The sequence below is a fragment of the Leptonotus elevatus genome, chromosome 3 (assembly GCF_054856555.1).
Source record: "Leptonotus elevatus isolate MCC_2025b chromosome 3, RoL_Lele_1.0, whole genome shotgun sequence".
Classification (NCBI taxonomy): domain Eukaryota; kingdom Metazoa; phylum Chordata; class Actinopteri; order Syngnathiformes; family Syngnathidae; genus Leptonotus; species Leptonotus elevatus.
In genome coordinates, this window is record NC_141241.1 from 24,921,663 (window position 1) to 24,946,375 (window position 24,713).

At 39.9% G+C, this 24,713-nt stretch overlaps 1 protein-coding gene across 1 annotated transcript in view; it reads right to left on the minus strand.

Annotated features, from left to right (window-relative positions):
- c1qtnf4 (C1q and TNF related 4) overlaps positions 1–24,713 on the minus strand; it is a 29,701-nt gene extending 4,988 nt beyond the window's left edge. Inside the window, exons 1-2 of the mRNA XM_086072204.1 lie at positions 24,515–24,713; positions 1,457–1,820 (exon numbers count right to left, since the gene is read on the minus strand). Of these exons, the coding sequence (XP_085928330.1) occupies positions 1,457–1,813 (357 nt within the window). The 5' untranslated portion in view covers positions 1,814–1,820; positions 24,515–24,713. The remainder of the gene's footprint in view (positions 1–1,456; positions 1,821–24,514) is intronic.

A 24,713-nucleotide genomic window follows, 5' to 3' on the forward strand; every position in this document is an offset into this window, starting at 1 on the left:
TGAAATATTGTTCAATATTTCAAGTACTACAGTTCTACAGATGCTGTAATAGAACAATACAAGTGACAATATGTTGTTATTATATACTCTGTAAGAGATATTTATTGTTACTTTTTGTCATATGTTTTTACCAATTTTATAGAACAACCAAATAATAAACCAAAGCTATCTGATTGATTATCAAACATTACCTTTAAGAATTGCGTAAACGTATTTATCCGTAAGGATCCTCCCCGTTTTTTTTTTTTTTTAATCATCCATTGGATCATGGATGATAAACTGAGTGTTCAATGGGATGGGCAAGTACTGATACCAGGTATCCGTATCGGGTCGATACCCGGTCGTTTTCCAAGGTATTCAACAGCAGCTGATACTGGTATCGCCCTCTTATGGCCATTTTGCAATCAGCAACTACAAGCATACAGTACATGTAAATGGTCTTTCACTTGTATCACACTTTTCTACGATTTAAGGCAGTGTTTGCCAACCCTGATCCTCGGGGAACACTAGCCAGCCTTTTTTCCATGTCTCCCTTCTCCAACACAAGTGAGGATCGTTATCAGGCTTCTTCCAGGGCTTGCTGATGAGCTGATCATTGGAATCACCTGTATTGGAATAGGGAGACATGGAAAACAGGCTGGGTAGTGTTCCCCGAGGACCAGGGTTGGGAAACCCTGATTTAAGGGACTCAAAGCGCTTCACACTGACTTCGCATTCGCCTACTGATGTCGCAGCATCAGGAGCAATTGTGGGTTCAGTATCTTGCTCAAGGACACTTCGACATTGTCTCAAGGACGAGGGGTTGAACCACACTACCACTGAGCCATGCTCATAAAGATGTACAGCCACATATTTTGATTGGGGCTTTTTCTGGCCACTGGTCTCCCTTCTCCAACACAAGTGAGGATCGTTATCAGGCATCTTCCAGAGCTGGCTGATGAGCTGATCATTGGAATCACCTGTGTTGGAATAGGGAGACATGGAAAACATGCTGGGTAGTGTCCCCGAGGACCAGGGTTGGGAAATCCTGATTTAAGGGACTCAAAGCGCTTCACACTGACTTTGCATTCGCCGACTGATGTCGCAGCATCAGGAGCAACTGCGGGTTCAGTATCTTGCTCAAGGACACTTCGACATTGTCTCAAGGGCGAGGGGTTGAACCACACTACCACTGAGCCATGCTCATAAAGATGTACTGCCACTTATTTTGATTGGGGCTTTTTTCTGGCCACTGCTTTGTTAGTTTTATTTATTTGTTTGTTTGTTTGTTTGTATTCATGTTTTTATTAAAATTCATTGTTTTACAAAATGTGTATTTTATGAACAAATAGAAAATAATTTTTTATTCATTTTTCTGTATCAAAATTACAGTACTCGGAGTTCCCTTTCCTCTCCGATGCAGCAGTGTGCTTTATACACTAAAGTGCAATGCTGCAGTAACAGATCTTTGACCTACCTTCCTTTCCTCTCCAGCGTTCTCTTCATACACAATGGCTTGCACCTCATTTCTATTCTTCATCAGCATGACAGACAAGTCTTTATGAGGGAACTTTCCCACTGTAAAGGAGAAGTAGTAGGCCCCAGGGATGCGGCAACGAAACAAGCCAGTCTTTGGGTCAAAATCCCCACCAATGTTGACGTAGACTGCGTCAAAGGTCACCGTCATCTTGGGTCCACCTTCCATGCTGTTGGTCCGTGCGACGGAGAAAGCTGATCGGAGTTCAGCATTGTCCGGCAGCCGAGCAAAACCCATCACAGCGCCCGTGTGGCTCAGGCACAGCAGGCCAATCAGCATGCTCGCTGGGAGCAGCATCTTATATCTGGACACAGAAATGCATAATGACAATAACAGTATTTATAAACATTTTACTCCGCTCCGATTATTGTTATATTTATAATGAGTGTGCCAGCAAATCAAAATAAACAAGACAATCAAGATATTTTTGAATATGAATTGTTATATCTTTTCATGGGACAACAATGAGATGATACTTTGACACAAAATGTAATCAGTGTGCAACATATGTAACTTTATTGTTCCATCAAAATCATTCATAAATACAGCTATTAATAGCGAGACTCTTGGCAACAAAAGTGAGTACACCCCTAAATGAAAAGTTACTAATTTTTCCTCCCCAGTATCATGTGACCATTAGTGTTACAAGGTCTCAGACTCTCAGGTGTGAATAGAACAGGTGTGTTAAATTTGGTGTTACAACTCATTAAAAGTTCAACTGGGCACAGTTAATCATTTTCCCTCCTCAGTATCATGTGACCATTAGTGGTGCATGGTCTCAGGCCCCGTCTAGACGGAAGCAAAGCCGACAAATCTCGTACACACAGAAGCATTTCAAGACTTGCGTGTGTCCAATAGAAGACGCTGAGGACGTTTAATGGCTGTAATGTATATGCCAAGTCTGGAGTGCCGCTGTAGCGCAGCCACAGGGAGTTAAAGGAAAGCGTAGCACAAGAATCAGCGAAGAAGACAAACACTTTTTTTTCTAACTTTTTTGCAATCTACAGAACAAACATGGCTTTCCATGTATCAAAACAACATGAAAAAGTCAAACACAGGAGAAGTGACAATGGCGGATGATTCAAGTACAACACCGTTTGTTGAACGTGGGAATAAAAAATCAAAATATTTTGCTTTAAAAGCATAAGCAAGCTAAGGAGGCTGCGCAAAACGACTACGACACGGCTATCCGCCATTGTTGTTGACAGACTGACGGTACAGAATTGTCGCATACGTCATCAAACTGCAACAATGCGTCGTCATCGAGCTGCTAACATTACGTCATCACTGGAGGAGTATCCTGCATCCAGACGGGGCGCGTTTTGAAATCTTTCCACTCTGGAGCCCGGTTTCAAAAGTGATCGGTTTCAAGCTCAGAAACCGCGCCATCGTGTGGACGAACGGCCTAAACGGTAAGAAACTTGTAAGGATACATTGAAACTGGCTTTCGTGTGGACGGGGCCTCAGACTCTCAGGTGTGAATAGGGAACAGGTGTGCTAAATTTGGTGTTAAGGCTCTCACACTCATTAAAAGTTCAACTGGGCACATCATGTCAAAGAACTCTCTCCACCTCAGAGTGCGCTTGACTGCCGCGGGGTTGGCAGGCTTTACCATGAAGATGGATAAAACAAACGAAGGAGAAAAAAAAAGACCCCAAGGGGACTGGAGAATTGTGCTGCTGTGATCCCTCAGAGTGCACTATGGCCAGCCACAATCCCGCTGAATTTCAACGGTGCCAACACAATGAAGAGACATGATGGCTACAGGTTACCGACATACAGTATAGGCAACAACTAATCAGAGGAAAGCTGTTTTCTATATCAAATTAAGGAGAACAACCCATCTAGGGCAAAGCTTATTTACATATTGAATGTTAATGACAAATTCAACTGTCTTACATGCCAGGCATTTAATATCAACTAAAAAAAGCTTGAAAAATGGCATTGTGGGCATTTCAAACCCAAATTATCATGCAGAAGAACATCAAAGATGATTAAACAAACAACAAACCTGCATAGGAGCCTTAAAATAGGTTGCTTGCTGCTGTTTACAATACAAGATGTGTGGAAGCTGTGAACTACAGACTGTGATATATCTGTTGCCAGGCAACCAAAACCTGGTTAAAAATCAGAGGGGAGTACTTCAAAGCACCCCACGGAGATTAATATTAATACAGTTAGTTCTGGTTGCAGGTTTTAATTTTTGTTTAAATAAATGTTATGGCATAATTTAGTATAGTACAGTGCAGCATGAGCAATTTTTCTGTAATAAAAACAAATTCAAGCTATAAACTTCAAGGGTAGTAATGCATATTGAGTTTAGAGAGTGTAAAAATTTTAGATATTCATATATTTGAATTCTACACTTAATTCCCTTTAAAATGATATGTAATGCCTGGACGTACCTCAAAAATGGACAAAATTACAGACATTTTAATGTTGCCAGGTTGAAATCCCTAGTTTTGAGAAAAACAGGTTTCAAGTTTTTGTACTTGCATCTTTCAAATGTCCATAGCAACCAGTACCTTAGGAAAAATATATTGATCCCAAACTTTCAGGACTTGTTAAAATATCAGTGGAAAGTAAATTCCAATGGCAAGTAAGTACATCATCCAAGATTGGAAACCTTTAAAAGTTTCAGAAGTTTGTCCTCTCAACAGATGAAATCAGCCTCAACTTCAGATCACATTAAGCTTACAATTCATCTTCTATGATATCAGTCAAAGTTTGGTTATTTTATTATTGCTCCTTGTGGTATTCTCTTGTTTAAATGAGGTTATATTACCACAGTGGGAAATTTGATTTAATAATTTTGTGTCAATTAAAAGATTATTTGTCATTCGGTGTGGCCTCTGACAAGTCAGTTTATTGATAACTTATCATGGATGTTATGTCTCAAATGAATTTGGTCACACAAAGAAAATTAAAATGTTATGATGGTTCAACAGTAATAAGGAGCACAAGACTATACATACTGTAGGATTTACTCCAAATATGCGCTGCATGCAACTTGCTTTGGGAGGACCATCGCGATTGTTTTTAATCTTCAAATTTTATATTTCACAGCTCATATTTGATTATAATTTCATCCCACATAAAACAGCATAAAATGAAAATTCGTAGTGATTTTCTGTGACTCATGGAGAGCATGAGGAGGAGATGCATTTGTTTTACAAATTCTTTAAAAGAACACAAAAATGTTTTCCAGTATTGGATTAGGCATTGTGTATTAAGAATAAAAGTGCAAATATCTCTGCCATCTTATTACCTGAATTTTCTTTTAAACTGATTATGTATCATAATAAAAACATACCATGTGCAACGCTATTATCCTGGTCACGTGACGGTGATGACATATCCCGTGCTTAAACAGCTGCCGTCATTCACACTTGAATGGGAGTTTGCTGACGTAATGGGCACGAAAAAGACTGTCTTCTATCCCAATTACTGCGCCAATTCTGATGAGTAAAATCCTCAGCACATCAGGTTTCATGTCATTCCATGTGAAGGTGGGGCGGGGGGGGGGTTTGGGGTGGCCTCTTCTAATGTGGGCTAAAGTGTGCGGTAACATTTTATAATACATTAAATAAAGATGAAGTCATGAGAACTCATATTGAACTAATAAATTGTAAATATGAAAATATTATGAATAAATAATTGGCAAATTGTTAGCTGATAACAAAAGATGATGTCATGATGAGCTATTATCTGAACTCATGATGAACTAATAATTTGCAACTATTGCAGAATTGTGAACTCATAATTTCCAAATATTAACTAATGATTAACTCATGATTCAGAAATACCATTACTAATAATTAAAATGCATAAGTAAAAGATGAAGTCATGATGGGCAATTATGAGACATGTTACTATATCATCCAATAAGCATTTCTAATTGCTTTCGATGCTTTATTTGTGAAACATACTATTCATTACTACGTGTATTGCATGGTAAGTCAAAAATGTTGTCAGATAAAAGAGAGCTGCTCCGAGCCTCAAACATAAACAAGTCGTGCCAAAAAGCTAATCTTGAAATAATTTCATCTGTCCCTGTCACGGTTGAAGTTGACTCTGTCACGGTTCGGAGTGGAGGACCCAAATGCAGGGAGGCAGGAGAACCACGGCAGGGAAGCATGTATTACTAAACATAATTTATTTTATAAAAACACTAGCAGGGGTACTGGGTAACTCTAAATAAACAAAGATCTGAAAAGACCAAAAATCAAAGTAACGAACAAAACACCAGTGGTGACAGCGACAATGATCCAACCCAGACTGAACAAAACCAGGGAACTCAATACAAGCCAACTGACGAGACAACGAGAGACACCTTGACAAGACACAAGTGGCTGGGGGAGATGATTGGATGACGAGTACAGGTGCGAACAAAACCTTACAAGTCAGACAGGATACCAATCATAACAGTCCCAAGGTTAATCTCTCAATCTTTTTTGGCTTGTCAACATTGATTTTGGCAAATTACAGTCTCATCAATTAATTCTTATTTCGGTGACCATTCCATTGTAGATTCCACCCCCCCTTAATTAATTGTGCCAACTTTTAGACAGATTATAGCTTTTATGGTGTTGGGACATAAGAACATTTTGTTCCAGAACAAATGTCACTATTTAAACCAATTAGACCGTGCACATTCTTCCTCAACATAATAACCTCCAGTAGTATTTACCCCAGGGGTTGACAGTGCCGAATAACAAGTCAGTCCACACTTTGACGCCCTGTATACTGTATCTGTCGTTCTCACACAAATCTGTATTCATCTTTGAAATGGCTACTTTATTCTAAACTTTGTTCTCTCCGCTGTTTTCCATACTTCTCATACATTTACAATTTACATTATATTTTTTATTTACATTTATATTTTTGTATATTGTATTTAATCTGGCCTAAAGAATGCATCGAAAACATGTCGTGATCTGTATTTTGTAATTTTGTTATAGTTAGATTTTAGCTGTCATGTTTTCCTTGTGTCCTTACCTGTCTCGTCAAGTTTTAATTAGTGATAGGACATAATGTACCGAGGCTTCAGAGCGTGTGTCAAGTAATCCAGGAAGAAATTTCTGAAGCACGGGTCGAGGCGTGATTCATTCCAGGCAAATGATGTCATCAATTATGTTTGACACTTCAAGGGTTCAGGAAGTAGTGTATCAGTTGGTGTTTTGACCGTCGCAAATTAACATGCTTTTTTTTTTTGTCATGGAGGCTGCTAAAAAATAATAATAATAATAAGAAGGTTATCCGTGGTTTGGCAAAACTAATGGAATGACACGGTAAGGTGAAGTGCTTGTTGTGTGCTAATGGCGTACACTAACAATTAGATTTGGTAACCATTCATCTATCATAACAACTATCAGTACTGTACTCTGTACACTGTACTTATCTGTACTCATAAGCACAAACCCCATCAATGTGACTTCAGTATCCATAAGCACCTCAGTTGTCATGCAATCAATGCCCTATTATTTGCTCTTATACTTCCTACAGGATTACTAATGTACATAACATAACATTACCCACACAATATTAATGAACTGATTAACTGCATGGGCGTAACACAAAAAGTCAAATGTGTTACTCTTTAAATTTTTTTTTTTTTTTTTTTTAACAAACATACAGTTCAGCAACTTCAGCAAAAACTAATAAAAACAATACCTAAAGTAATAGTACTCAAAACAAATATTACTCAATCAGTGGCGTAACACCATGCTGAGAGGCCCCGGTGCGCCCAAACATTTTTGCCCCATCCCCCATTTGGCGTCAAATTCATTCCCTGTGGCTGCGTAGGCGGCGGGGACACAGGGAAGCCGCCTTTTAACCGCCGGGAGAAGCGACACGCGGCTGAAGGGTCGCTTCTGCCGGCAAGCTACAGCTCGACTCCGGTGGGAGCGGACATTAGATTTTGCCTCATGGCCTGGACTCAAACCACGTCTATCACATCTCTTCCAATAGCTTTACCGTCAACCGTCATGTATTTTTTTTTGTCTTTTCTTTTTTGCGCGCCGCTTTTGACTGCGACGATAGCACGCACACTAGCTACCACTTTTTTTTTCAATTCGCATCACGTCAAGACTCATCGTGTCGTGACTGACAGATGCCGAAGTCAGGTGATTAAATGATCATTTCCGACATCGTATTTATAAAATAACCCGTTTATTTCCCCTTTTTGTCTCTCTCTCCCTCTCTCGCTCTTTCTCTCTCTCTCTGGGCCCCGGCTGCATCGTCGATATTTACACCACTGTACTCAATTACAGATAAATAAATAAAAAATACAAATTGGCAACTAAATCATGTGTAATTGTTCTTAAACCAATACTGTTGCCGATGGGCGGAAGCGCGCAGGGCGTCTCAGCTCTCTGAAATGCTTCGGGCAACTGAGACAGACACACTACACACTCACACACGTCAACAGGAACGCGCGGCGCAACCGAGGGGCACAAGGGCAGAAGCGCAAGCACTGGGACGCGGCCCACACGTTGCAAACAGAAACCGCAAACAGCGCTGTTGTGTGAAACCAGGAAGTCGGAAGTCCCACCTCCTCCGTGGCATATACCCCATTGTGTCCACCTATGTTTGTCAACTCACTCCCTTGTGTCATCCAATCAGCTCCCTCAGCCACGTGTGTCATGTCCAGGTGACTCTCGTCTCGTCAGTTTGTTTGTATCAGGCCCCGTCCACACGAAAGCCAGTTTCAATGTATCCTCACAAGTTTCTTACAGTTTAGGCCGTTCATGCACACGATGGTGCGGTTCTGTGTGTACGAGATTTTTTTGGGGAACGAAGCCGGCTTTGCTTCCATCTGGACGGGGCCTTAAAGTTCCCTGCTTCAGTCCTTGTTGGTTCATTGTCCTTGTCACGCCTTGTCACGTTGTTTGTGTTAGTTTGTGGTTTTGAGTGACGTCAAGTTGTATGTTTGTAACTTTGAATCTTGTTTTTAAACTTGTTAAATTGGTTTGATTGAACCAACACTTTTTTTTGACCTTTCATTCTCTTGATCTTAAACCACTCAGTGGCCTATGTGCACACCAGCCTCACCTCCCTGTGCCTTTGATTTTTATCCACCACCAAGCAAAAACCTCATCTAGGACAGTACTCTTGGGGTGCGCCAACAACACATTCTATGCCAATTATGGTCAAATTAAAGGTGCTTACAGTCTCATAACAATAGACTGAACTTAACTATCAATTAAATGCAATTATTGAGCATTACTGCAGTACGTGTGAACAAGCTAATTGTAATTACAAGCTTCATAAAACAAGCACGTTTTAATTTCCACCTAAAGCATCACATACTGTTACTGGCAAAGTCAAATTTATTACCCTTTGTGACAAAAACGTACATGCACAAAACGTAAATAAATGATCATACATCAATATTTTTCAGCTTTTTTTTCATAAATAACAAACATCAGCCTCTGAACTACTATAAAACAAAAGCACAAAATGTGTTTATGCATTTCAATACAGAAGAGAATACACTAATGAGAACATAAGGGAATCTACCCACAGCCTCCTGGATGACCAGAGTTGGAGATCCCAGAGCCACCATGTCCCATAATTTGATTAAAATGAAATGCCTCCAATTTGATGAGCGACTTATCCTGTCTTCTCAACACAAGGACAACTATGGAGCCACAACACTGACAATAAGATTTGGTAATGAAAAAAATGTTATTGTGGAAAAATCTGCATTGACGTTGAAACAAGTATTGGCATTGTAAAATTTGTATTAAAAAATAAAATACAGACATTAAAAAAACACTATTTTCTTAGAACATATTTTTTTGTATTATGATGTATTTTTCAATGCCAATCTGCAGATTTACACACTTCTCTTCCCCCCCCACCCCGAGTTTCACAGGTTTTCAGCTCCAACCCTGGTTTTCAGTTTCAGATCTCTTTTTTTTCAGTTTCAACTTATTGGCAGTGTTTTAAGGAGGGGAGGACGCGAGAACGTCCTTCCAGCTTATCAGGAGAGGAGAGAGGAGAGCGGCCTCTGTCGGCCGAATTCCCTGTGTCAGATAGTCAGAGACTCATGGTTACAAGTCCATCAGGAACTCCTAAACCGCCTGTAAGTCTGTGTTTTTTCTACATATAACCACGTAGCGTTAAAACCACCATGTTTGAAATTACTCTATGTATCATGTCATGCTAATTTAGCAAATGTGCTAACATGCTAAGTGGTTTACTACAGAAACATTAACACTGACGCCACAAGGTTATATGTAGAAAAAAACACAGACTTACAGGCGGTTTATGAGTTCCTGATGGACTTGTATCCATGAGTCGCTATCTGCCACAAGGAATTCAGGTATTGCCTTTAGCCGACAGAGGGCGCGCTCTCCTCTCTCCTCTCCTGAAAAGCTAGAAGGCGTTCTCGCGCTCAAAGCCCCGCGCCTTCCCCTCCACGTTAAAACTCTGCCAATAAGGTGAAATTGAAAAAAAAAAGAGAACTGAAACTGAAAACCAGAGAGTTGGAGCTGAAAACCTTTGACACTCAAGAAAAAAAAAGACTGCAGATTGGCATTGAAAAATACATCACAATACAAAAAAATATGCTTATAGAAAATTGTTTTTTTTTAATGTCTGTATTTTATTTTTCAATACAACCTTTTACAATGCCAATACTTGTTTCAATGTCAATGCAGCTTTTTCCACAATTACATTTTTTTTTCATTACTGAATCTTATTGTACATATATTCTTATTGTTATATAACATACAGAAAGAGGTTGTTCTTACAGGAGCTGGGGAAATCCATTGTGCGTCATGCAGAGAAAGCAGTGAAAACACCCCATGCGTACACCAGCTTGCTGCTGCCATGGTAGTGGAGTTACAGACCACTCTGTGCTCAATGCAACCATTGCCTCTCCTGTCATCAGCTCGACCAGAAGGATAGGTGTGCGATCGTTTGCATAGGCCTAAAAACAAAGTCTCTTTCACAGAGTACAAAATATGCATTTGTAGAAAGCACCAGATCACGCTGCTAGTCTGCTGCTGAAAAGTAACACACAGATTAAAAACTGTGGTGTTCAATGAGCAGTCAATGAGGCATTTTTGACTAATGCAGTAGTAGTCATTTTTTTTTTGCTAACCTCTGCTCTGACAAATCCAAGACTCAACTCACCAATAAAGCCAGATCTTTTTTTTTTTGTAATTAAAAACTCAAATTCCATAATTCAAATACAACTGGGGTAGAATTCCCCATTTAACGTTTGGTAGTTTTGAGCAAGCTTGACTACAGCGTATAGGCCTAAATGAAGCTTCATGCATAGAACATGAAAGTCAACACTCAGACTCAGGCCCCGTCCAGACGGAAGCAAAGCCGACTTCGTTCCTCAAACAAATCTCGTACACACAGAAGCATTTCAAGACTTGCGTGTGTCCAAAAAAAGACGCTGAGGACATGTAACGGCTGTAATATATATGCCAAGTCTGGAGTGGCGCTGTAGCACTGTCACAGGGAGTTAACGGAAAGCGGAGAAGAAGAATCAGCGAAGAAGACAAACACTTTTTTTTCCCCTAACTTTATTGCAATCTACAGAACAAACATGGCTTTGCATGTATCAAAACAACATGAAAAAGACGAACAAAGGAGAAGTGACAATGGCGGATGATTCAAGTACAACACCGCTTGTTGAACGTGGGAAAAAAGAAGCAAAATATTTTGCTGTAAAAGCAAACGACTACGACACGGCTATTGTTCATCCTCCATTGTTGTTGACAGACTGACGGTTCGCACACCAGTCACTGCAACAATGCGTCGTCATCAAGCTGCGACCATTACGTCATCACTGGAGGAGTATCCTGCATATGGTGTCCAGACACGTACGGGGTGCGTATTGAAATCTTTCCACTCTGTAGCCTGGTTTCAAAAGTGATCGTTTTTTTAAGCTCCGAAACTGCACCGTCATGTGTACGAACGGCTTAAACGGTAAGAAACTTGTGAGGATACATTGAAACTGGCTTTTGTGTGGACGGGGCCTCATGCGACGAGTGAACTCAATCGATGATTGGTTGCAGCTTTTGTGTTACTACACAAATTGGTTCATAATGTGGAGACGTTGGTGAATTGTTTTGAAGAATTGATTGCCATTTTGGCTAACTGTTGCCCTCTGAGAGTAACAGGCAAAGACTCAAGGCTGAACGAAGTTGTTGGCGTGTTCCAAGTTAACAAGTTATCTAGACTTTCTCCTGGAAGTGGTACTTCGAGACACTTAACCCTTCCCCCTTCTTTCTCCTGTGCACTGCGTTCCTGATTGGGCCAGTTGAGGATATCTCCATGACAATGAGACGATATGCTTTGAGGTGTCAGTAGGGACATTGTGCCACAGACATACGCTATACAAGCTCATTATTATACACTGTGTCCACTACCCTATTATCACTGCCTTTCATTGGCCCTCCTAAACCTTCTTTCTTCATCAGTACTGTACTCTGTACACTGTACTTATCTGTACTCATAAGCACAAACCCCATCAATGTGACTTCAGTATCCATAAGCACCTCAGTTGTCATGCAATCAATGTCCTATTATTTGCTCTTATACTTCCTACAGGATTACTAATGTACATAACATAACATTACCCACACAATATTAATGAACTGATTAACTGCATGGGCGTAACACAAAAAGTCAAATATGTTACTCTTTAAAAAAAATATATATATTTTTTAACAAACATACAGTTCAGCAACTTCAGCAAAAACTAATAAAAACAATACCTAAAGTAATAGTACTCAAAACAAATATTACTCAATCAGTGGCGTAACACCATGCTGAGAGGCCCCAGTGCGCCCAAACATTTTTGCCCCATCCCCCATTTGGCGTCAAATTCATTCCCTGTGGCTGCGTAGGCGGCGGGGACACAGGGAAGCCGCCTTTTAACCGCCGGGAGACGCGACACGCGGCTGAAGGGTCGCTTCTGCCGGCAAGCTACAGCTCGACTCCGGTGGGAGCGGACATTAGATTTTGCCTCATGGCCTGGACTCAAACCACGTCTATCACATCTCTTCCAATAGCTTTACCGTCAACCGTCATGTATTTTTTTTTGTCTTTTCTTTTTTGCGCGCCGCTTTTGACTGCGACGATAGCACGCACACTAGCTACCACTTTTTTTTTCAATTCGCATCACGTCAAGACTCATCGTTTCGTGACTGACAGATGCCGAAGTCAGGTGATTAAATGATCATTTCCGACATCGTATTTACAAAATAACCCGTTTATTTCCCCTTTTTGTCTCTCTCTCCCTCTCTCGCTCTTTCTCTCTCTCTCTGGGCCCTGGCTGCATCGTCGATATTTACACCTCTGTACTCAATTACAGATAAATAAATAAAAAATACAAATTGGCAACTAAATCATGTGTAATTGTTCTTAAACCAATACTGTTGCCGATGGGCGGAAGCGCGCAGGGCGTCTCAGCTCTCTGAAATGCTTCGGGCAACTGAGACAGACACACCTACACACTCACACACGTCAACAGGAACGCGCGGCGCAACCGAGGGGCACAAGGGCAGAAGCGCAAGCACTGGGACGCGGCCCACACGTTGCAAACAGAAACCGCAAACAGCGCTGTTGTGTGAAACCAGGAAGTCGGAAGTCCCACCTCCTCCGTGGCATATACCCCATTGTGTCCACCTATGTTTGTCAACTCACTCCCTTGTGTCATCCAATCAGCTCCCTCAGCCACGTGTGTCATGTCCAGGTGACTCTCGTCTCGTCAGTTTGTTTGTATCAGGCCCCGTCCACACGAAAGCCAGTTTCAATGTATCCTCACAAGTTTCTTACAGTTTAGGCCGTTCATCCACACGATGGTGCGGTTTCGGAGCTTGAAACCGATCACTTTTGAAACCGGTGGAAAGATTTCAAAACACGGCCCGTACGTCCGTCTGGATGCAGTATACTCCTCTAGTGATGACGTAATGTTCGCAGCTTGATGACGACGCATTGTTGCAGTTTGATGACGTATGCGCCAATTCTTGCGTAACTGCGCGCGAACCGTCAGTCTGTCAACAACAACAATGGCGGCTAGCTGTGTCGTAGTCGTTTTGCGCAGCCTCCTTAGCTTGCTTATGCAGCAAAATATTTTGCTTCTTTATTCCCACGTTCAACAAGCGGTGTTGTACTTGAATCACCCGCCATTGTCACTTGTCCTGTGTTCGTCTTTTTCATGTTGTTTTGATACATGCAAAGCCATGTTTGTTCTGTAGATTGCAATAAAAAAAAATTGTGTCCGTCTTCTTTGCTGATTCTTCTTCTATGCTTTCCGTTAACTCCCTGTGGCTGCACTACGGTGCCACACCTCAACTTGGCATATACATTAAAGCCGTTAAACGTCCTCAGCGTCTTCTTTTGTACACACGCAAGCCTTAAAATGCTTCTGTGTGTATGAGATTTTTTTGGGGAACGAAGCCGGCTTTGCTTCCATCTGGACGGGGCCTTAAAGTTCCCTGCTTCAGTCCTTGTTGGTTCATTGTCCTTGTCACGCCTTGTCACGTTGTTTGTGTTAGTTTGTGGTTTTGAGTGACGTCAAGTTGTATGTTTGTAACTTTGAATCTTGTTTTTAAACTTGTTAAATTGGTTTGATTGAACCAACACTTTTTTTTGACCTTTCATTCTCTTGATCTTAAACCACTCAGTGGCCTATGTGCACACCAGCCTCACCTCCCTGTGCCTTTGATTTTTATCCACCACCAAGCAAAAACCTCATCTAGGACAGTACTCTTGGGGTGCGCCAACAACACATTCTATGCCAATTATGGTCAAATTAAAGGTGCTTACAGTCTCATAACAATAGACTGAACTTAACTCTCAATTAAATGCAATTATTGAGCGTTTCTGCAGTACGTGTGAACAAGTTAATTGTGTTTACAAGCTTCATAAAAACTGCACGTTTTAATTTCCACCGAAAGCATCACATACTGTTACTGGTGGTTGAGATATACTTGAAAAATATAGGTAAAATATATTATTTGTAGCAGTACACAGTTGTAGTTTTCATTTGATAGGTGAGAACATTGCTCTTTCTAGTCAGAAGCAAGATCAGAAACATCTGAAGACGATCAATAAAAAGCCAAAGGTTGCATCAATAACATAGGCTACATTAACTTTCTGGTGATATACAGTATGTCTTCATCCAACAGGGATTACATACTGGGATTGTCTATCTTTATTTAGTAGTTTCTGTCTATAATACCAAGTTTAATTCAAAAGTTAGTAAAGGTCTTGACTCATCAGTTGTTTGTTTAAGAACTGGGGTATGCATGGTTGATGAGTTGATGCAAAACTATACTGATCGTTCAAGCTTCAAAATAACAAGTGCCAAAAATAATGACACACCTTATCTTGACAAAGGCCTGCTTCCATGCAAAGTCAAATTTATTACCCTTTGTGACAAAAACGTACATGCACAAAACGTAAATAAATGATCATACATCAATATTTTTTCAGCTTTTTTTTCATAAATAACAAACATCAGCCTCTGAACTACTATAAAACAAAAGCACAAAATGTGTTTATGCATTTCAATACAGAAGAGAATACACTAATGAGAACACAAGGGAATCTACCCACAGCCTCCTGGATGACCAGAGTTGGAGATCCCAGAGCCACCATGTCCCATAATTTGATTAAAATGAAATGCCTCCAATTTGATGAGCGACTTATCCTGTCTTCTCAACACAAGGACAACTATGGAGCCACAACACTGACAATAAGATTTGGTAATGAAAAAAATGTTATTGTGGAAAAAGCTGCATTGACATTGAAACAATTATTGGCATTGTAAAATTTGTATTAAAAAATAAAATACAGACATTAAAAAAACACTATTTTCTTAGAACATATTTTTTTGTATTATGATGTATTTTTCAATGCCAATCTGCAGATTTACACCCCCGAGTTTCACAGGTTTTCAGCTCCAACCCTGGTTTTCAGTTTCAGATCTCTTTTTTTTTCAGTTTCAACTTATTGGCAGTGTTTTAAGGAGGGGAGGACGCGAGAACGTCCTTCCAGCTTATCAGGAGAGGAGAGAGGAGAGCGGCCTCTGTCGGCCGAATTCCCTGTGTCAGATAGTCAGAGACTCATGGTTACAAGTCCATCAGGAACTCCTAAACCGCCTGTAAGTCTGTGTTTTTTCTACATATAACCACGTAGCGTTAAAACCACCATGTTTGAAATTACTCTATGTATCATGTCATGCTAATTTAGCAAATGTGCTAACGTGCTAAGTGGTTTACTACAGAAACATTAACACTGACGCCACGTTTTTTTTAATGTCTGTATTTTATTTTTCAATACAACCTTTTACAATGCCAATACTTGTTTCAATGTCAATGCAGCTTTTTCCACAATTACATTTTTTTTTCATTACTGAATCTTATTGTACATATATTCTTATTGTTATATAACATACAGAAAGAGGTTGTTCTTACAGGAGCTGGGGAAATCCATTGTGCGTCATGCAGAGAAAGCAGTGAAAACACCCCATGCGTACACCAGCTTGCTGCTGCCATGGTAGTGGAGTTACAGACCACTCTGTGCTCAATGCAACCATTGCCTCTCCTGTCATCAGCTCGACCAGAAGGATAGGTGTGCGATCGTTTGCATAGGCCTAAAAACAAAGTCTCTTTCACAGAGTACAAAATATGCATTTGTAGAAAGCACCAGATCACGCTGCTAGTCTGCTGCTGAAAAGTAACACACAGATTAAAAACTGTGGTGTTCAATGAGCAGTCAATGAGGCATTTTTGACTAATGCAGTAGTAGTCTTTTTTTTTTTGCTAACCTCTGCTCTGACAAATCCAAGACTCAACTCACCAATAAAGCCAGATCTTTTTTTTTTTGTAATTAAAAACTCAAATTCCATAATTCAAATACAACTGGGGTAGAATTCCCCATTTAACGTTTGGTAGTTTTGAGCAAGCTTGACTACAGCGTATAGGCCTAAATGAAGCTTCATGCATAGAACATGAAAGTCAACACTCAGACTCAGGCCCCGTCCAGACGGAAGCAAAGCCGACTTCGTTCCTCAAACAAATCTCGTACACACAGAAGCATTTCAAGACTTGCGTGTGTCCAAAAGAAGATGCTGAGGACATGCAACGGCTGTAATATATATGCCAAGTCTGGAGTGGCGCTGTAGCACTGCCACAGGGAGTTAACGGAAAGCGGAGAAGAAGAATCAGCGAAGAAGACAAACACTTTTTTTTCCCTAACTTTATTGCAATCTACAGAACAAACATGGCTTTGCATGTATCAAAACAACATGAAAAAGACGAACACAGGAGAAGTGACAATGGCGGATGATTCAAGTACAACACCGCTTGTTGAACGTGGGAAAAAAGAAGCAAAATATTTTGCTGTAAAAGCAAACGACTACGACACGGCTATTGTTCATCCTCCATTGTTGTTGACAGACTGACGGTTCGCACACCAGTCACTGCAACAATGCGTCGTCATCAAGCTGCGACCATTACGTCATCACTGGAGGAGTATCCTGCATATGGTGTCCAGACACGTACGGGGTGCGTATTGAAATCTTTCCACTCTGTAGCCTGGTTTCAAAAGTGATCGTTTTTTTAAGCTCCGAAACTGCACCGTCATGTGTACGAACGGCTTAAACGGTAAGAAACTTGTGAGGATACATTGAAACTGGCTTTTGTGTGGACGGGGCCTCATGCGACGAGTGAACTCAATCGATGATTGGTTGCAGCTTTTGTGTTACTGCACAAATTGGTTCATAATGTGGAGACGTTGGTGAATTGTTTTGAAGAATTGATTGCCATTTTGGCTAACTGTTGCCCTCTGAGAGTAACAGGCAAAGACTCAAGGCTGAACGAAGTTGTTGGCGTGTTCCAAGTTAACAAGTTATCTAGACTTTCTCCTGGAAGTGGTACTTCGAGACACTTAACCCTTCCCCCTTCTTTCTCCTGTGCACTGCGTTCCTGATTGGGCCAGTTGAGGATATCTCCATGACAATGAGACGATATGCTTTGAGGTGTCAGTAGGGACATTGTGCCACAGACATACGCTATACAAGCTCATTATTATACACTGTGTCCACTACCCTATTATCACTGCCTTTCATTGGCCCTCCTAAACCTTCTTTCTTCATGTGACTTTTATATTATTGTTATGTCTGTCATTCTGGAAGAAGACCTGTTAATACATTCTTTGTGTGTGTGTGTGTGTGTGTGTGTGTGTGTATAGCCCCCCCCCCCCCACCCACCATTTTGAGTCAATGTAATGCTTAATGATCTTCTGAAATAAAGACTAGTTCCTTGAAAACAGTTAGTTGCCAACATGCTCTCTCATTCTACTGTTTCTGTTTTCAAGATAGCAGACAGGTGGTCACATGACTGGTCACATCTCAAAAGTTAAACACAGCTTTATATTTGGGTTGCCCTCCACGATTTGGTCAAATTGTTCAATTGTCTGTGGAAAGTGTTTTCTGTAGTGATTTAATTAATTGTTACAATATTTCCATAACCTATGGTTGTTTTTGCTGTCTTTTTTGAACACATGAGAGCACAGCAACACATAATAGCAATGTGAGTGTGTATGGGCTTTTACACAAGAAAACACCCAAAAAGACATCTGAAATTTTATCACCCCTCTATCAAATAAAATTCCACCTCAGAGTATCAGTGGCATCTGTCTTCCATGTCTTAGCAGCTCCCTGAGATGTGCCATGTGTCTAAAAATAGAGCTCTGGAGACAGATCAATAGATAGTAGAAGCAGGGATGAAAAGACTACAGGAGCAGATAGAAGAAACAAAGTGGAAGGAGGGTGTGGGAGCTTTCAATAAAACTATGAATTTCAATTTTGGCAAGTGTGGGTATACACGAAGGCTGGTGTGTAAACACATTTCTAGGAATAGGAACACAAATCCAATACAATACTGAGTAGTGTATCTGATATACAGTATCACAAGTTAGTGCACCATTCAAATTAAGCCAAACAATTATGGGAAATAATCTAATTGTGACCCCCCCAAATAAAAATAATTGTGATTGCGATATTATATGCAATTATTTTTTTCAAGGTCCCTTTCAAGGAATTTTTTACCCAACAAAAAAATAATCATAATAAACAATATCAGATCTATTATTGATTACAGGATCTTAAGATAAAGGCAAATGAAGCCATTATATCACAGTTTTACTACAATTTACAATTTACTACAATTAGTTAGTAACAATTTACCACTTCAACATATCCAACTTTTAATGTTGCATGAAACAGGACATGTAAACACTGCACTTTTCAAACACTGCATTTATCAATAAATACATTCAATATACATATTTCAAAAATAAAACTTTGTGATGTCCAGTCAGTAAACTCACACATTCTAACGTGTAGGCAAAGTAAAATTCTACATGCCTATATGACGTAAAATTTTCTTCTGATTTGATAAAAAATAAAAATATTTAAACACTAGCATTTAGTAGCAATCCTTATGGGTGGGTTGCGGGTCGCGTAGTTCCCATGGTCTGGACGGGCAGTGAATGCAACACAGACTTTTGTATTGGTAAGCTAAGCGCGTTCGGAGCTGTTGTGTTCTGGCGTGGTTACCGCCGACAGTTACTTGCAAATTGTCATTAAAGAGTTGTTGTTTGTTCGCCGCTTGGCCTGATTAGTTCACCAACGCTACAATACATGTACATTAAAAGAGGCTGCTGCGGCGGCGGCACCTAAATGACGGTGAGTAATGACAAGCAATAATCATTTCGTCCATCATAATTTTTATTCATGAAATCGGACGACAGAATACAGACCTATTTAGCCTCAAAATATAGGACAACTCAAATTTATCAGCCGCTGCCGCACACTTGCGCGTACACACTACTGAAGCCGAAAAGTCATGACTCACAAAGGTGAAGTGTTGTTTTAAAACCAATATCAAACTGAATAAACATGTTATACACTCATCTCAAGGTCTCATGAGACAAAAAAACTCACCAAAATTACGTGCACTTATGGCACCAGGCTTTAGTTACAGCGGTGACGTTCCTGCGCCCCCTTTCACCCTTCAGCTCCGGGTCAATTAGCATTTAAACCGCAGCTTTTCATGATTACGTAATCGCGTTTTGTCAAAGCGTGGTTTAATTGCAAATGCAATTAATCGTTCAGTCCTAATTCAAATTCTAAAAAAGATTTTATTATATCTTTTCACAGGACAACATTGAATAAAAGACACTTTGCAAGAATGTAAAGTAGTCAATAGACAATTTGTATAAAAATGTAAATGACTCGTTTCCTCAAAATAACACAACACAGCCATCATGTCTAAACCACTGGCAATGAAAGTAACTCCACCCAAAGTTAAAATATTTTGATCATCTTTACTATAGAAAAGACTTCCTTCTGAGATGGCAGCCAAGCAGGGCAATTTGACGCAGTGAGCTCTGTATGATCTGAGCACTGACAGGATGACCCCTCACTTCTTCAGCATGCCTTTTTTTTTTTAAGACAACCACTGGATTTGATACTCAGCACATGTACTAATTTTTTGGTCAACTATGGCGAGGCCTGTTCTAAGTGGAACCTGTCCTGTAATTTATTGTCTTCAGGGTGTTTAAAATCTTCTTATCGCCTGGCCATTCTTTGTTGAGCAACAATTTTTTTGGTCAGATCTTCAGTGAGCAGAAAACCGAAACACTAAGCACACATTTGTGTACCACCATCTGCTATACAACACTAATAATATTACAAGACAGTGATTATGCACTATACTGGACCCCAAGCTTGTATATCATGCACTTTTCTCTCATAATATAGTGTGCTCATAAATGTTGATGCCTTTTTACATTGTAACATGTGTATAAAAGTTAACATCCATCCATCCATTCTCTGAATTACTTATCCTCACAATTGTCAAGGACGCGCTAGAATCTATCCCAGCTGTGCTTGGTAATAATTACCATGAAGGTGGGGGGAAAACAAGTGATTTGATTCATTAAATGTTGAATGCTTATGGATATATTTCATTGTCAAATACATTTTATGCAACAGGATTGAATGGCCTTGGAGGCCAGATGTTGCTTAGAAACTAGAAAACCCTGGAAGTGGAATTTTTGCTCTAGTTGGATGAATAGACCCTGAATACGGTGCTACATATTACCATATATATATATATATATATATATATATATATATAGAGAGAGAGAGAGATTTTTTATTTTATTTTATAATCTGCAGTGCGTACTGTGTATAAACCTGTCCACAATGAACAATACTATTTGTACTTCTCTGGGGGGGGGGGGGGGGGGGGGGGTTTGCAGTCCGGGCTGCAATGTTTTGATGCTGCCCTAAACCTGGTGAGAGGGGTTGATATCAAAGTATAGGCCCTGTGAGGAAGGCAAGAAAACAAACTGAGTGCTTCAAATGTGCATGGACATCAAAGTGTAGGCCAGACTAGTGGTTTTGCCAGTACCTGTTTTAACCAGCCTATAAATTCTAACCTGTACAATCTAAAAGAAAAAAAGTATGCTGTTATAATAACTCATAAAATATAAGGTATTGACATATTTAGAGCTAACTTCACAGCAAATTATGGTATGCTGCTGTGAAAATGACATTCTAGCGGACTAACGGTTCGGAAAATGGATGGATAAAAAGGTTAATTATATGTCATTTCAAAATTGATTGAAAGCCACCTTTGGCTAATTCATTCACAGTTTGACCATAGTTAATTAACCCTCTTTTCCTTTCTTTTAGCGCACCAAGAAGACATGGATGTCTAATAAACCTCAATTGTACAAGCAGGGGAGTGACCTGGGCTCTTGGGACATATCAAGGAGTCGGAGGGCTGTTATCTGGAGGTGCACTGACAGACCAATGCTGCTGCAATCCCTCTCATTAGACTCTTTTCCTCTCTCCCCTCCCTGCTTCTCATCTTCAACACTTGTCAGCGAGCTGTCAGCTGCCTGCTTGCCTGCAGACACAGAACCAGCCTTGGGATGGAATTAATGTCAGCGAAGGGAAGAGCGAAAGATTGAGAGCACGATTTCAACCGGCACGCCAGGTTTGCCGTCTGAAGCTCGGACAACAGAAGGGATGTATTTCTCAGAGCTCTAATCCATCTTCTATCTTCTGCCACTACCTGACAACGAAGCAAAAATAGAGCAACAACACTGTGACTCTGTTACCTAATACAACTAAAGAGAATCACACACAGGGAGGGCAGAAGGACAAAAGCTATGGCAGTGAGCAAATAGCAAGAATTGCCGCAGAATTGTTTTGACTTTCATTGACAAAACACACCTCCCTGGGGTAAAAATTGAAATGGTAAGTAGTGGTAAAGCATAACAAGAGACTCCCCTTGATTGGTAGGCTGTGAAAGCCACCAAACCTTTATACCTTACAACCACATTCACTTTTGTTGCATATCTTAGGTTGCGTCTCATCAACAACAGATGAAAACTGAAGACAATTCAATCCTATATAATGAGGTTAGACCTACAGTAAAATGGAATAATTAATTTATTGTAAAATTCCATGAATAACACTCAAATCAAGGATGGTATTATGCAAAGGGATTAATAGAAACACATTTTTTTCACATTATTTAGATCAGGGGTGTCAAACTCATATAGCTCAGAGGCCGCATGGAGGAAAATATATTACCAAGTGGGCCGGATTGATAAAATAATGGCATATAACTAAAAAACAATTGCCGTCAATTGTTCGCAGATTTTCGCTATTTGTGGGCAAGCCCTAAATTACGGAGATCAACTGTAATCATATTGTTCCAAAAAATAACACAAATGCAAATGGAACGCGGCAACACTTTGTCTGTATGAATTACAGATGTGTTAAACCTACTTGTTTTGCATATATATTGTTCCCAAAATGCATTGTGTGTAAAATAATGACATCCAGGACGATTCCGTGTACAAGTTGCATTGCTCATCTGAGGACTGCTTGTGAAATTACGAAATTATGTTTTGATTGTGGCAGGCTGATTAATTGGTCCAACATAAAAAAAATATATATTTTTTTACTTTACAATATTGTCTCGCGGGCCTGATTAAAACCCTTTGTGGGCCTAATCCGGCCCGCGGGCCATATGTTTAACACCACTGGTTTAGATGTTTACCATTACCTAGGCTGTACCTAGGAGTTGTAATTTTTTTTTAAATAAAACAGAATCACTGATTTTATAATAATTACATACACAGCGGCATGCAATATGCTTCACAGTACAAAGTACAACATTGAAAATATGTTACAGAGTTAATAAGCTTCAAAAGCAAAGTAAAAAAACATACTAAAAGTACTAGGGATGGGTGAGTATCGATACCATGTATCGGTATCAGGTCGATACCCAGCCTTATCTCAAGGAATCGGTACAATTAGCAATTAGAAGAACAGAAAATTGCCATTAAGTTTAAGCAATTTTAAGAAAAATGCTAAATTGGGATTTATAGGTCTTTCAATTAAAATCATCTGTCTTTTTTTATGTATCAAAAGTACTTGTAGTACCGGTACTTGGTATTGGTATTGGTGACTACTCAAGAGTTGAGTACTCCTACTGGTATCGGTCTGAAAAAGTGGTATATAAGGTCCTTAAAAATGACTAAAAGAGTGTATATTGAAAGAACAAGATTTTGTAAAACATGATTTAAAAAATACTTTGAACGACCTTAATCTTATGACAGAAGAGAATACCGGTAGTTATTAACGTGGATTTAAAGACATTTGCACTTTATTGGCATGTTTTAAATCTTTATTCATTCATATTAATCAGCCTGATGATAATAAAGGATACCAGGAAGCAAATCAGGTGGTTGTATTTTACACAACTAATGAGAAAAAACAAAAAACAAAAAACTTTTTAAGGGTGATTTATTTATTATTTATGTAATTATTTTTCCCATTTAGACGTAAAGTAATTACGTGTGTTGCGGTTTCAGCTTCCTTGCCTCGTTTCCTGTAATGTCTGCAAATACAAATTTGAACAGCTATCACTATAGTGGCAAATAGTTATGAACATATTTCGGCCGTTTAACAAAAAGGTAAATGTTCTTTTATTGTATTTATTGCTCTATATAAATATAATCTTATTAAGATTTTGCGCCTAATCCACAGAATGTCAATGCTCAGCAACGAGTGTCAAGACTGAAACAAAACAACCTTGGCCACATAAAGGGCAGTGCGAAAACACACACATACACATGCACACAATACATTTTGTCAGTCAGACACGCACAAACCTGCACCGATTCCAAATTGGACAGTATTTTGTGTAGCAGCCATGTCTTACACTGATCTGATAGGATAGTGTAGCAAGCAGCAGACAAAAGGAGTCCCTTTTGTGTGGAAGCCCTTTTTAAGATAAGAGCTCATCACCTAAGCCTTATTCACATCACAGCTTCCTGTTGCCTGAGGGACCTCCACCACCTTCAACAACACAGATAGCCAACATGCGAATCTGAGGACTTCCATGCATACACTTCCATGATAATAGTGTCATGGCTCTTCTCCTCTCTTCTCCCATGTGATATCAGTGCTGGTTTCACATGTATAACGTATGAACGCACTGGAGCGTAAAGATTCCTTCCCTAGTTGAGATATCGCTATTTCACTGCGGATAAATAATGCAGAAAGCTGAAATGTGGCACAAGTACTGAATGCAAATATCAGACTTTACCCCAACATGCTTCTTCGCTACACAGCGATGTAAACACATGCAAACAATTGACATGGAATTATTATTATTATTTTTCAAGATAAATCTGTTGTGAGCTCCTTGTGTCGACAATATCAGGATACAAGAACGACTCCTCAAGCCCCCTCTGGGTGCGTCGCTGTTTACGTTGCATGCCTGCACACTCTCAACTTAGAAGTTCACTGCTTGCATGCAGTACTCACAATCATACCTGGAGGTCAGCATCACATTTTGGCAAAAGCATCACATGGTGATGATGATGATGATGATGATGATGATGATGATGATGATGAAGTCTTCTCACCTTGGCGTGTGTGTTTTGGGGAATCGTCTATCTTGCTTGTGCGCGTGCAGCCGAGAGTAGCGTTGAAACTTCCCACTCCCCAGCGCTGCTCGGATAAATATCTCTCCTCTCTCACTCACTCTCCTCTTTTCCCTTCATTCTGCTCTCCCCTCCTTTGCCCATCACTCATTGTTCCATCTGCTCTATCTCTCTTCTTGTA